The sequence below is a fragment of the Pseudorca crassidens genome, chromosome 7, assembly GCF_039906515.1.
Source record: "Pseudorca crassidens isolate mPseCra1 chromosome 7, mPseCra1.hap1, whole genome shotgun sequence".
In the NCBI taxonomy this organism is placed as follows: domain Eukaryota; kingdom Metazoa; phylum Chordata; class Mammalia; order Artiodactyla; family Delphinidae; genus Pseudorca; species Pseudorca crassidens.
The window spans coordinates 43,790,551-43,805,996 of record NC_090302.1 but is presented as its reverse complement, the minus strand read 5'-3'; the positions used below and the strand labels follow the sequence as shown (position 1 = coordinate 43,805,996).

The 15,446-nt window shown below is 41.4% G+C and overlaps 1 protein-coding gene across 1 annotated transcript; it reads right to left on the bottom strand.

The window, feature by feature from the left end:
* Positions 1–8,875: 8,875 nt before the first annotated feature.
* RFK (riboflavin kinase) lies at positions 8,876–15,229 on the bottom strand. Its single transcript, XM_067744134.1, has 4 exons — positions 14,786–15,229; positions 13,709–13,860; positions 11,519–11,621; positions 8,876–10,744 (listed from the first exon to the last, which is right to left on the bottom strand). The coding sequence occupies exons 1-4, from the start codon at positions 14,865–14,867 to the stop codon at positions 10,614–10,616; spliced, it is 468 nt and encodes a 155-aa protein (XP_067600235.1). The 5' UTR covers positions 14,868–15,229; the 3' UTR covers positions 8,876–10,613.
* Positions 15,230–15,446: the final 217 nt, after the last annotated feature.

Below are 15,446 nucleotides of genomic sequence, written 5' to 3'. Positions count from 1 at the left end.
CTCACTCACTAAGCCACCATCCATAGCTCCCAGGGTCCCATATACACAACTCCTCCAGGGCTGGGAGGCTAAGCCTGAGTCTACTAAGATTGCTTCCCTCCTGTAATGGGTGAAGACCTGGATTCCACACTCAGCTCTGAAATTTTCTGCCAACACAGTTCAAGTCAGTCTGAGTTTACCTTTGACTTTCGGTTTCTTCATCTGAAGTGTAGTTACAATAACATCTAGCAGGCTGTCTCAGACTTCTTGTGAGGAGCAATGAAGTGATGTGAATAAAGGCAAATTGAATCTCCTACTGGTACGACCACTAAAATTTACCACTGGGAAGTATTCAATAGATGAAATGGAGAGAACGTAATCACTCCCATCTTGAATCTCTATAGTGAAACATGGGGACATACTCTTCTTTTGAATGTGTTCAATGTGTACCTAGTTATCTGTACTTGACTTTTAATACTGTATTCTTACAAAGAACATGATCTCCTTCGTGTACTTAAGCTGTTTTGGTGATATTTCATATTAGCTATTCCTTTGCAAGACTGTCTAAAAAGGAATGAAGAAAATAAACTTTCAAAAGGGGCAGAGAATCCAAGATAACACTTCCTTCCGTCCTCTAAATCTTCAGAAAAGTACCCAAACTAAATCAGTAGGAAACAGCAGGGAACAGGTCTAGCTGGTCAGGCGAAGAGCCAGGGAAAATCCTGCTTTTGCAATATGGTAGAAATACGGTTTGTCAGGTCCAGGAGATAGATTTGCAAACAAAACAGAACACTTCATTTGACAGAAGTACAGTCATGGATGGGGAGCCTTTATTTAATTCATTTGAAATACAAGCAAATCTGTAAGCAAAACAACTCCCTGGGCAACAGTAGAAAATATTTTGAAGGCTCAGAGGGGCCTAAAAGGACCCTGAGATTAACCTGGAATTCCTATGAGTGACTCACAAATAGTTAGACGGAGGTATTTGTTTACATGGAGCCAAGCAGAACCCACAACCCAGAATCCTCTCGAAGCCCCAGAGAGAGTGACTCTTCTAGGATTTATATCCATCTGCTTCCAGAAAAGTGCTTGCAGTGCGTCTTTTATGTATACAAATGAAATTGTTGACATGGAAACAGAGGACGTGAACCCTGAGGGAGGAGGACGTAAGTAGGTTAACCAATCCAAGCCGAAGTTTAAGTATTTCTTAGCAATGGAGGCCTTTAATCAAACGTAGTCTTCAGCAGACAGTTAAGGGTGCTGCCTTAAAGTAAGGAGGGTGGGAAGGGGCAGAGGTCCCCTTGCCTGCCCATTGCCCATGGCCCTTCTATGAGGCTCTACAGCAGTTTGGAGAACATTTTGAAAATCGGGGTTCTAGGTGATTATAGCTACTGTGATTGAACATTAGCCCTGAGCTTCCAGCAAATCAAGATGAAGAGGAAGATACTTTGGATCACTTTTTCTTCCTTCAGTAAAAGAAAACCAAAGGTTCTATCAGTCTCTCTGGAACATTCTAACTTAACATAAGGAATGCTTTTTGGAGTGGCTGAAGGAGTGGATGGATGGCATATACTCAGAAGATCATAATTTCCTTCAGAATTAGGTAATGGTAGTGGATATTTGTCTTCTTTTTTTTTAATGCCCAGTTTCGGAACCCCTTCCTTATGATTAGGGAATTTATTTCCCACTGCATGAACTTTGATAGAAAAGCTTCTCTCAAAGAAGCTGAAATAGCCAGGTACTCAGTATTCCAGCCCCTCTTGCAGCTAACACATGGGCCTGTGACCGAAGCTTGGCCAATCAGATGCTAATCATATAAAGATTCGTTTCCAGGGCAACAGGGCCAGCCAGCAGTGTGGAGGACATGGTTCTGCTGGCGTTTGATGGGAATCTGGGGCCTCCCTACTCAGCAGCAGTGGCACTGCCCTTGATGAACTAGCTCTGTACAGTCATTCTGGCTCTGGTTCGAGGTCCCCTTTGCTCAGAGTTCCCCTTTTCTCACCCAGTTTCCAGCTTTCCCATCTATCCCCTGAGCAACCCATCATTCTTCCAGTAAATTCCTTTCTAGCCTAAATCAGCCAGAATCCATTTGTTACTTGCAAACAGATTCCCAGCTGAAATGGTAACTATGAGGCTTAGGTCTGCTGTGGGAAATACAAAAGATGATACAGTGCAGTTGTGTTCAACTTAAGAAAATTCAGCTATATAGGCTCGTTGGACAAGAGCATGAGAGAGAAAAGTAAGGTTCTTTTATTTGCTCAGTTATCCTTGCTTGTTCAAACTCAACCAAGGCCCCTACTATCCCAGAATAAGGAGACCATGGCCAAAATGCAAAGAGACACAGAAGAATTAAATCTTAGGTTTGAGTTACAAAAGACCCAGGTTTTAGCAATTTAAAGATAAGAAGTTTTCTGGGATTTCCCTGGCAGTCCAGTGGTTAAGACCTTGTGCTTCCACTGCAGGGGGCATGGGTTGGATCCCTGGTAGGGGAACTAAGATCCCACATGGCACACAGCCCAAAAAAAAAAGTTTCATCGGTCTTTTTGACTTCTTTATATGCCTTCTGGCCATGCTTGCTGACTTTACAACCTAACCCCTTCCTAAGATGAGGCTCCACTATACACAGCAGTAGTGAGCACTCAAGACTCTCAACTATACAGGCACTGGCAACCACTCCTTTCCTACATAACCCCTCAGCAGCTCTGCTCATCCCATTGTCCAGGGTAACCCAGGGAACTAGTGTTGGTTTACAGCATTGACCTTAAGAAATTCTATTAAGACCAATACCCTGGAGGCATTTCATATCTAGCTCCAAAGAGAAATATTACAAACATTTTATAGATGATGCCTTTGTATCTTCTTCACTCCAAGTTCAACTGCTCACACCTGTTTCCATTAGAGAGAGAGAAAAGAGGAGAAGAGGGGGGGAAGACAGGGGTGGGGGGAGCATGAAAGAGAGGGAAAGGGAGAAGAGGAGAGGGAAGGAAGAGATCACCTACTTTATTTCACATCAGGGTTCCTGTCTTAGTCTGTTCAGGCTGCTATAAAAAAAAATACCATAGATTGCATGACTTAGAAACAACAAAAATTTATTTCTCACAGTTCTGGAGGCTGGAAGTCTGAGATCACAGAGTCAGCATGGTCCAGTTCTGTTGAGGGCCCTCTTCCAGGTTGCAAGACTGCCAACTTCTCATTATACCCTCAAGTAGTGGAAAGAAAGTGAGAGAGCTTGCTGGGGGGGGGGGGGGTGTCCTTTTATAAGGCCACTAATCCCATTAATGAGGGCTCCACCCTCATGACCTAATTACCTCCCAAAGGCTCCACCTGCTAATATATTGGGTGTTAGGACTTCAACATATCAATTTGGGGGGGACAAAAAATTTAGTTCCTATCCAGTGTTGGCATCTTGCCATCACCTACTCCTCACAACTAGAAGAGTAAACATTTAAAATTCACCTGGGCACTCCAGATTTGAAGATACCAATACCACTTTAAACCCATAACTATCTTCCTTCAGTGTTAACACCTGTGCTTCAAAATTGTGTGCACATGAGTTACATAAAACCTGCATAGTAATTGGGAAAAAGAAGGTGACTATTTCTCTATGTGCTAATAAAGATTGAAAAAAAAGAGCTCTTTTCACTCAGGAGTTGGCAAACTGTGGGTCTATGGGCCAAATCCAACCTCCTGCCTTACTAAATAAAAATTTGAACATAGCCATGCCTATTCATTTACATATTGTCCATGGTTGCTTTTTCGATACGGCAAAGCCTTAAGAATTTTCTGTCTGGCCCTTTACGAAAGTTTGTCAACCTGCTCCGGCTAACGGGGAAAGCCCGAAGTGTGGTCTATGAACTGTCTCTTACTGAAATTGAGAGTACTTAGAATCCCTTACAGCATTTTGACATTGTCAAGACATCCAAGTGTGTGACTATTTTTCTAGTAATTTTTATTGTATTTTGGGGGATTTTTTTTTTATTCAAACAGAAAGTCACAAACATTATAATCATCCTCATCAGTTTGTATGTTTTTAAGTATCAGTTCATGAAGGATTAGAAATAAAAAATTCAGGAAGTCACAATTTTTCTGTGAGAAAAATATAAGTTAATATCTATCATAATGACTGTAACAAGCCCTTAAGAGATAACAAAACTCAGCCCTCGAGGCTTCATCCATGGCATAGATTTTGCCTTGGAGAATAAAATGGAGCTAAGGAAGGCAGAGCCAGGTTTAACAATTATTTGGCCCACAGGCTGGGTCCCCAGTGAAGCTTTCTCTAATTCTGTTGCTGTATTAAGGCCCCAGTATCCAAGGTATATTTATTTCTAATTAATGCACAATTATATACAGAGCACTTTCTATACATAGGTGCTGGAGGAATTAAAATACAGTTCAAGGCTTCCAGAAGTTTACACTCTAGGTGAAAGAGCTTAAGGCGATTATAAACATGAGACACTGGAGTTTGTGGGAGGCTGCTATAAAGAGACTATTGTGGGGACTTCCCTTGTGGTCCAGTGGGTAAGACTCCCTGCTGCCAATGCAGGGAGCCCGGGTCGATACCTGGTCAGGGAGCTAGATCCTGCATGCACGCCACAACTAAGAAGTCCACATGCCGAGGGCTTCTCTGGTGGCGCAGTGGTTGAGAGTCTGCCTGCCGATGCAGGGGACACGGGTTCGTGCCCCGGTCTGGGAAGATCCCACATGCCGCGGAGCGGCTAGGCCCGTGAGCCATGGCCGCTGAGCCTGCGCACCCGGAGCCTGTGCTCCGCAACGGAAAAGGCCAATGCCACAACAGTGAGAGGTCCGCGTACCGCAAAAAAAAAAAAAGTCCACATGCCTAAACTAAGACCCAATGCAGCCAAAATAAATAAATATATTTTTTTCTTTTTAAAAAGAGAAAGACTATTGTCGGTTGTTATATGAATTCATATATTCACGAATGCCATTCAAATATATCCATCTCCCTTCTGTTAAATGCCCTTCAACCTAACTTAATAATGTAATCCATTGAGACCTCTAAGGGAAGGTGACTGTGTGCAGGACTGTGATCAGGAGAGCTGAGCAGAGATGCCAAATGCCAGACAGCTCACTCCCTTTCCGAGGGGCTGGCTTCCACATGCTGGCAGGTAAACCTGTAGTGGGGGCGGGGGGGGGGGGGGTAGGTGAGCTTTAGGCTTAAAATGCTTATAAAGCAAATAATGGCTGAAAATAAATGAGAAATTAGAAAAAAGAGCAAACTAAATAAAAGAAAAGAGTATCATATACATAGTATCCACGAAGCTGAGAAACAATTTAAACTATATGTTAGTTCTATTTTCATGAAATGTGGTCCATGCATTTTCAGATAAAGTACCTCAAAATTAAAGCAATTGGACCAATTGTTAATCTGAAAAAAGCACAGTAAGTATATTATTTCCCCTGTATTTCCTTTTTTTTTTTTTTTGGATCTTCTATAGTTGTATTGCCTAATACAATAGTCACTAGGCACACGTGGCTATTTAATTAGTGGAGAGTGAAGAAATGGAACATTATCACAACAGCGGGAAGTTCTATTGAACAGCATGCTTTATAATGTGTGCATTACTTTTTCCAGATTACTAGTTGAACTCACTGAATTTAGAGGTACTTTATTCAAAAAGGTGTTTGTAAATTGAAGAAAAACATACTGAGCATGTAATTTGAAAATATAATACATTGTTTAAAAATGTTTATCCTGGAACTTCCTTGGTGGCACAGTGGTTAAGAATCCGCCTGCCGGGCTTCCCTGGTGGCGCAGTGATTGAGAGTCTGCCTGCCAATGCAGGGGACACGGGTTCGTGCCCTGGTCCGGGAAGATCCCACATGCCGCGGAGCGGCTGCGCCCGTGAGCCATGGCCGCTGAGCCTGCGCGTCCGGAGCCTGTGCTCCGCAACGGGAGAGGCCACAACAGTGAGAGGCCTGCGTACCGCAAAAAAAAAAAAAGAAAAAAAAAAAAGAATCCGCCTGCCAATGCAGGGGACATAGGTTCAAGCCCTGGTCCGGGAAGATCCCACACGCCACGGAGCAACTAAGCCCGTGTGCCACAACTACTGAGCCCGTGAGCCACAACTACTGAAGTCTGCGTGTCTAGAGCCCATGCTACATAACATGAGAAGCCACTGCAATGAGAAGCCCTCACACCACCACAAAGAGTAGCCCCTGCTCACCGCAACTGGAGAAAGCCCGTGCGCAGCAATGAAGACCCAACGCAGCCATAAATAAATTAATTTTAAAAAAAAGTTTATCCTAAGTTTCACAACTTTTTAGCACCCTCCAAATACATAATTAACTTTCTAAAGGCTAATTTTTATTTTCATCAGGATATACCTGCACATAGTTTAAGGAATCAAATTATTTAACAAGACATAGTAAGAAAAAGAAATATTAATTTGTTTGCTCCCATCACATCCCATTTCCCACTCCTTAGAAGCAAGCAATTTCAACCCTTTCAGTTATTTAATATGTTTTCTCCCTGTCCCTAAGGCAGATGCTTATACTGCTGCTTCCTATGTTTTCAGGTTAGGTATCTACCTACTCATTTCCCACTAACGGAAGATGAGCATTTCTTTCCCAAACTCTTACCATCACTGCCCCTGCACACTTCCCTCCTCATCCTTCCAATAAATGTATTTTGCTTCATAAAAATTCAGTGCTGTAATTCTTGACTGTGTAAATGATATTCACAGCCAAGCTATACAGAACATCATTTGCCTTATTTGAATGTGTACAAGTAGGTATAAAGCTTGATGAATTTTCAGAAGCGAGCACATTATGCAACCATCACCCAGATCTAGAAACAGGACAGAGACGGAAGCACCCAACAGCCTTCATAATCCTCCTGTCACCCCTGTCCTCTAGAACCACTCTGACCATTTTTGCTATAGTTCTGCCTGTTCTTACAATTTATATAGAATCAGTGTACTCACTTTTTTTAAAATTTATTTGTGGCTGAGTTGGGTCTTCGTTGCTGTGCATGGGCTTTTCTCCGGTTGCAGTGAGCGAGGGCTACTCTTTGTTGTGGTGCACGGGTTTCTCATTGTGGTGGCTTCTCGTTGCGGCGCACAGGCTCTTGGCACACAAGCTTCAGTAGTTGTGGCTCACAGGCTCAGTAGTTATGATGCCTGGGCTTAGCTGCTCTGTGGCATGTGGGATCTTCCTGGACCAGGGCTCAAACCCATGTCTCCTGCATTGGCAGGTGGATTCTTAACCACTGTGCTACCAGGGAAGCCCAGTGTGTACTCATTTTTGTCTGGCTTCTTTTGCTATTCTTTTTCTGGCTTGAGATCAAAGATTAGATTATTGATCTTTCTTTTCTATGTATTTAAAGCTATAATTCTTGATAGCATTAGTTATAACCTATAAATTTTTACACGTTGCATATTATCATTCATTTCAACATAGCTTTCCATTGTGATATTTTTGTATTTTAAAAATACTGATTTTTCTCCATCATGTTGTGATATGTTCCTTACACCAATCCTTAGAAATCTGTTGAGACATTTTATATATCCTGGACAACAGCTGCAGTTGAGGTCATCACCTGATTAGTTGATAATACAGTCATTTCCCAAGATCCACTAAGTTTCTGTACAGCCTGAACAGATGTTAGGAGCCTTTACCCTGAATCTTTCTGTATTTTTTTTTTTTTTTGCTTGTTTTCTTTCTGTATTTTTAATGATGACACTTGGCAATTTCCCCAGAGATGTAGCACTGACTTGCTTTACTATTGTGGCTTCTACTTGGCCCTTGTTTCAGTCAGGGAACCAGAGTGGGGATTCTGTCAGTTGTCAGGTATGTCTATCCCAAATACACACTCAGGAACAGGGAAAGTAAGCACAGGGGTAAGTCCAAGAACTGAGCTGCCTGTGACACAAGCTAGGGCTCAACGTCCATGTATGACCTGACCCAAAAGGAAGCCAACTGTCAAAGAAGTGTTAAGTCACAGCCACATTACAAAAACCATGGGAAGCAAATTTGGAGTGAATAGACAATAGGTGTATGAGAGCAGTCAGACTGTCAGATCTCACAGCTCACCAACTGTGTCTAACCTGTACTTATCCTGTCCACTGAGCTTTAAATTTGAATTATTTTTTCATCAATTCTATTTTGACAATTCTTAAATCTGCCCGATTTTTTATAGAACCTTAGTTCACCATTTTTGACACTCTCATTTCTTTACACATATTATACAGTGATTTCAAGTTCTGTATCTGATAATGCCCGTATCTGTCACCTTCATAGAGCTTATTCTGTAATTTGTTTCTGCTAACTCTTGCTTATGATGGCATTTCTTTCTATATGGTAGATTTATTTCCTAGCTCAGTCCCAGAAGGTCAGATTGGTTCTCCTCTATCAGCCTCCATCCATTTTCCAGGTAAAAGGAGAACAGGAAAAGGCTAGCACTTTCACCAGGGAAGCAGAACTGTCCTCACAAACTCCAAGTAGACTTCTGCTTACATCTCCCTGATCAGAACCGTGTTACAGCCCTAACTGCAAGGCTTTAAGCCTCCATAATTGAGAGCACTGGTGATGAAGTGTTGAAAGAGCCACTGTGAGTTGCTCCATGTAGTAGAGACAGGCAAGGGTCCCAAGTCACTGCGAGGGGGTTGGTGGCACAAGTCATGAGGGTTACAAAACGCTGTTTTGGAGCAGGGGTTATGGAACGGTACTCAGACCTAACCTACAAGGGCCGTTAAAGGCAAGGCCTCTGTTTGTAGAACCACCGCTGCTGGCCAGGTTCTCCCTGTAGCTGCTGCCTGTAACTCACTATTCAGGGCCTCTAACACACCTTACAGTAACCAGTAACCATCAACCAACCAATCAGGAATTTATATAGACAAATCAAAAGATTCAAACTGACACAAAAAAAGAAGAAACATCCCTTGGTCAAGATTTATTTCAAGGCCTGAAAACACTAATTGAAAATGGCCCTACTGCAACTTCTTATAATAAATACTTTATATATAAAACTTAAAAAAATGTAGACACTGTTAACTAACTCCTAAACCACACACTATAGGCTTTTCAAAAGCAATAGTTATTTAACAAAATGTAAGGTGACAATATCAAAGAATTTTTACATTTAATGAGGACACAATCAGTCGCAAGCTACTCACACACAAATCTTTTTTACACTTTCCATGTTTGTTTTTAATTTTGTTTCACAGAACCACTGATAATTGAGGCTTCTTTCAAGTATAGGATTTCTAACATTAAATTACATTTTCTAAGTATTTCTGTAAAGAAGAAATGAAAAAGACACATACTACACTGTTTGCCATAAATTCATATACCAAAAAGTCAAAACAATCCAACTGAATTTATTCCTGCTTCCCCCTTCTCCGACATCAGCTTTAGATATTCTTCTAAATATTATATAAACAGTTTTGTTAAAATCAGTCCTCATTTATGCAGATTAGGGGAAAATGGTTTTATAATGAGTTATCTTTAAAATTTATCTTCTAGATAGCACTCTAGCCTTAAATTACATTGTGCACACACAGCTACAACAGTCGGCATTTGCTCAGGAACATACAGTCACATTAAAAACAAATAGCTTTGTATTTCATAGTTTAGTTGGGTCTTAAATTGTTTCCCTAGGGGAGGAAACAAGTATTTTATGTTGTTTAAGAAACTGGTATATATAAATGAAATGCTAGGTGTTCGTTTAAACTCTGAGGAAACCTACAGATGAACACTTGGGTGTTTTCTCTAAAATGCAAGAGATATGCACTTAATCACTGTTCATATAGTGAAGCGATGGGACGGCAGATACAGACGCAGATGAAACTCTACATTTTGTAAACGTAAAGTTGGATATTCTAAATGGAAGAACTGACACTGAGAATTATTTACAGGAAACAAAGGTTAAGAAAAATGTTGAAGAATATCTACTCTTAAAAAGAGAGACGTGTTACACAACACAAAAATGAGAACTAGAGATTCGAAAAACACTCATTTTACGGTTTTAAAAGAAAAACAAAAAAATAATAGGGAGAGAGTCTAGACCAATTAGAACTGAGGCAGCTGTAACAAAAATGGAACACAGTACAATGATTTGAGCCCTTAAAGGAAATGACTAACTAAAGTGAAATTTCACAAGTCTTCATGTCTATAATAATATATAAATGCACAAAATATCAAAATTATGAATTCTGGATTTTTCCCCTTAGGTTTGTAATAAACTGTCAAACCTCTGCTTAATATAGTTATTTTTATGAGCCTTCTGATTAGCAGAGCATGCTATACAGGTACATGCATGCTAGAATTTTACCATGAGAATTAATAGTTCTCATCTCAAACCACTGACTTGCCTGTTCCCCATATTTATATATATTTCATTTCCATTATAAAACACTTAAGACCTTTCTAGTGGTACATTTTAATCAACATATTACATTAAAAAGAATCTTGATTTTTAAAATGAACCTTTTTAGTACTGTAACACGATGGGTTTAATTGAACAGTTGGAACATAATATGGTAACTACATTGTACTGTTTAATTCACAGCTGTAGGAAAATGTTTGATTTTTAAAATATAACCAGGATGAGACTGTAGAGTTATGAGCAGTAATATATTAGAAAACAGTGAATGAATAAATAAGATGCTTTTCCTTCAGTGGCCATTCATTATTTTGCTTTTAGGAACCTGGAAGAAATCGTGTTCTTTGAGTTTCAAATGTTCTGGTAAATCTAGTCGTTTCTTAGCTTCCTCAATATCACCTTGAATTGCTGAAATGAGTGACTCTGTGGAGAGAATATACCAGGTAAAGATAATGAAAATCTGCTGCTATGCTTTTTTACTACTCCTTTGTTCAGTTTCTCCTAAAATCTCATAGGCTGGCAGTGTTCCTGGCACAGGGTAGATGCCCAATAATGTCTGTTTCATCCTTTCTTCTAGACTTAAGTAAAAGTCAATAGTACACAAAAGATGTCCCTAATCTTCTTGCAATTACTTAGAGAAAGGCATTGGCAGAAAGGTACATGGCATATACTAAATGGAAGAAACAAATACTATCAATTCTCTTCAATATTTACACTTGTAAAAGAAACTCTACATTAGAATTAAAACTATTACACTACACTAAGATTCTTGACATGTCTTAAATGTTCCGATTTACTGCTTCTTACACTTCAACTACCGCTAAGCATCCATTATTCATCACAGTATTAACTCTTACTGGTTCCTTAAAATATGAAAAGGAAATAAGGATTTCATTAACTTCATACTGTTGGAGAGAGAGCCAGCCTGCTGGGTTTGAATCTACGCTCCATCACTTACTATGCTACCCCGGGCAAATTACTTAACCTCTCTGTGCCAATTTCCTCATCTGCAAAATCAGCAAAATAATTCCTCATGTGGGTGTTGTGGGGATAAAGTGAGTTGATTCATGTAAGGCTCTTAAAGCGGTGCCTAGCATATTAAATGCTCAAATATTATCTGTCTAGCCATGATTACTATTAGGAGAAGCAGCAGAGTAGCTGCAGTAATATTTTAAGAAGATCTAAATAAGAACTTACCTAAAGAATCAAAGTTCTTTTCTGGTCTGAGGTAGCCAACAATGGCCACGTTGAGAATTTCCCCATAGAAGTCCTCTTTGAAAGTATGCATGATATGAGTTTCCTACAGTCAAGAGATGTTAAAATTGAATTTATCTTTATGGTGAGGTAATTTAAATGAAACAATCAACCCTCCTTAAAATTTTAAAGACAGGTTAAAATCTAAGTGCAGTATTTCCTGAATTCTTCCATTGCTCCTGTTCTCGACCTTGTACCATTATAACTGAGTAAGGTAAATGCTATCCCACAAATCTGGTGTGATTTGCTGTTTTTAGAAAAAGCTAACATGCACCAAAGTAATTAAGAGTCTTATCAAGGTGAAAAAACTGAGCAAATACAGCAGAGGGAATGAGCGAAGAAACTCTTCTTCAAAAGATACCATTCCATTAAGCGAATTAAAAAAAAAAAAGGCAACACAGTGGAAGAAGGCATTTGTCATACATAGTTCCAACAAAAGAATTGGATCCAGAATATATTAAGAACTTATTTAAGTAAGACAGACAATCCAATTTTTTTTAAAGGGATAAAGACTTGAACAGGTACATCATGTATGTCTGTTATCAGCAAAGAAAAGAAAAAAGAAAAACTCTAAAAAGTATGAACCTCCTACTAATGGAAAACTGAGTTTCTCCTAACTATGGAAGGACCTCCAAGGCACTCCTTAACTGGCTCTATAGTAAGAGTTCTGTTATCTGAGTAGCTAATAAGGAAAAAGTAGTCATGGGATAGCCTCCCCTCCCCTTCATTCCCTCTCTCATTCCAGAGAAAAATATTTTGCCTTCTTTCATCGATTATTTTCTTTATCTATTCCAACACAGCCTTAATCCTGAAAAATAAGAGGAACACTGAGCACAACGTTAAGTAGTTCTGGGCCACTTCTATTGCTTATACCAGCACTTTTCTATAAACTCTTCAAAGAGGATGAAATTTAGATCAACTATAACTGTTTGTGCCACATACTTGAGCTGACCCAAAGATTCAGCCACATCTAGCAGATTAAGCACTTCAGCTGTGTAGGTCTTCTGTTGTTAAGAACAGAAGAATTATGTATACTCTCAAAGGGGTTTAAAAAGAGGAAAAAGGGCTTCCCTGGTGGCGCAGTGGTTGACAGTCTGCCTGCCAATGCAGGGGACACGAGTTCGTGCCCCGGTCCAGGAAGATCCCACGTGCCGCGGAGCGGCTGGGCCCGTGAGCCATGGCCGCTGAGCCTGCGCGTCCGGAGCCTGTGCTCCGCAACGGGCGAGGCCACAACGGCAAGAGGCCCACGTACAGCAAAAAAAAAAAAAAAAAAAAAGAGGAAAAAAAGCATCACCTTGCAATTTTATCAGAAAACACCATCCACAGCGTAAGCAGTTCTACCTTAACAGGGTGACCAAATAATTAGAGTAAATGACCTACATTAACTGGTGAACTCAACTTTACTTCACTTTTATTTCTAGTAAAGGTAAACATATGGGCAGTTATAAAAATTAATTATTGTAGTTTTGGCTTGTGATTCCACTTTCTATTTTCTCCATGATTTAAAAGATAAATGCATAAAAATTTATTAATCTATGTTATTGGGTACACAATGATGTAATTTGTGAGTTTTGGTATACTATTAAGTTCATATAAATTCAAAATAGATTTTTATAACTTTAGGATGTTAAATGCAGTCCCCATGGTAACCACAAAGAAAATACACAAAAGGAAATAAGAAAGAAATCAAAATGTGTCACTACAAAAAAAAGTCAACTAAACAAAAAAGGCAGTAATGGAGGAACTGACAAAAAAGCTATAAAGCATACAAAAAACAAATAGCAAAACATCAGAAGTCTCTCCTTATCAGTAATTACTTTAAATGTAAATGGATTAAACTCTCCAATCAAAAGGCAGAGATTAGCAGAATGGTTCAAACACACAAGATCCAACTATACCCCCTTTATAAGAGACTCACTTTAGATCCAAAGACACAAATAATCTTGAAAGTGAAAAGGATGGAAAAGTTATTCCATTCAATTAGTAACTAAACTCTTCACTTTTAAACCTGTCAAGTAAATTCTCATATTTGGATTATGTTGTGATCACCACTGATGAGTTCTATCTGTGTATTACTCTAAATCATCATCCCATTCTCTGTTTACAGAGTGAAATACAATTATTAATTCTTACCATGGACTTTTTTGTATTCTTGTAGTACGGGTTCCATCCTATGCTCACCACCATCTTATGGACGTCTCCACTTCCAACACTGGCCCAACCATAATATATGCCAGTGGATACATCAGCTGGAAGATTATCTACTACTTGTTCAGGAAAGTTAGCTAAACAACAGGAGAAAATATGCTAATATTTAGAGTTTCATAGTCAATATTTAGAAAATTCACATGTAAGGCTAGTCTAAATCATTACCCTCACAAGATTCCTAGGACTCTAACTACAATTATTAATCCCATCATTTCATACTCTGGCTAGGATTTCTTTCTCCTCTTCATACAGATTGGTTAGGAAAAAAGGTACCAGATTATATATGTATAAGTTACCAGGTTATAGTAAGTGTACCAAAAATCGTAAACTCTCACAGTAGAAGAAAACAGGTACAGGAAGAGCTGGGGGTTTTTTTAGCCCTGGTCCTTCTTAAAGGGCTTCAGCGTCTCTTGAAAAGATTTCTATTTTCGAAATATACATACTAGGTCCCAAGCTCAAAGACTGCTTTAATAGGTCTAGGTGCAGCCCTGGAATGTATTTTTAAGGAAAAATTAAGCATACCTTCAGGACCTGACTACTAAAACTAATGCAGACCAAAAAAGATACCTGGTTCTCATTCATCTGCCTGTGTCATCATTTGGACACAACCTACTAACGTATTTAAAGAACGAAAACCTTACAGCTGGCTTGAGAATTTAGCCTATCGGGCCCACATTACATTTTCTAAAGAGAAAGACGCGCGCCACGTTTGGCGGATTTATCACGGCTGGATAGGGAGGCGGGAAAGAGGGCTCCCGAAACTCAGCTCCGGCTTCCTGCCCTCACCACCCCCCAAGCCGGTGAATTCGGAGCCACGGGCAAGGACGCGCTCCATCGGTCCGACCAAAGGTCATCAGCCTCAACAAAGCGGGGGCGGGGAGGACGGGAACGTCACCTCTGCCCGTAGCCCCACCACCCGGCCCGGAGCCCCCCGGCTGACGTCCTCGCTCTCAGGTGATCCGGCCCAGCGTGGGTGGGGGCTCCGCGCCCTCCCGCGCTCACCTGTAGGGATGCCCAGCTGCTTGGAGCCGCGACCGAAGCCCCGCACCACCTGGCCGCGGCAGAAGTACGGCAGGTGCCTCATGACGCCGTCCGCTCGGGGTGCGGGCTGCGGTCCAGAACGCGCGTCCGGCGGAGCCGCCGTCGAGGCGGTGCCCGGACGCCCCAGACCAGCCGGGGGACGCGGGCGGGAGCTCCGCAGGCCGGCCGGCCGGGCGAGCGCACGGGCGTACAACTGGCCGAGCAGCGCGGACGACACGCCACAGCGAGACGCTCACGCCACTGACAGAAGGTGCCGGGCGACTCAGACGCTGCGACTGGACTCCGGAACGCCGGCGACGGCGGAAGTGCGGCTGTGGGCGGGGAGCGGAGCGGGGTGGCTTGGGACGGCCCCCCAGCCCACCGAGCGCCACGGGCTTACGTACTCTGCCCAGGCCGAGCGCCCCGGCGCTCGTACGGCTTCCGTAGCCCCGCCCCCAATTTAGCCCCGCCCCCGCCGTAGCCCTGCCTCCAACGTAGCCTGGGAGGTGTCCGTTTTTTCCTTGGTAGTTCAGTCTTCCCGGGCGGTGGAAACCGAGTCGGGGGCGCGTTTTTCAGCCTGGGGCCTGTGAAAGCACTGTCCTCATTCTCAGACACTCCGAAGTGTTTCTTTCCCCTTTTTCCT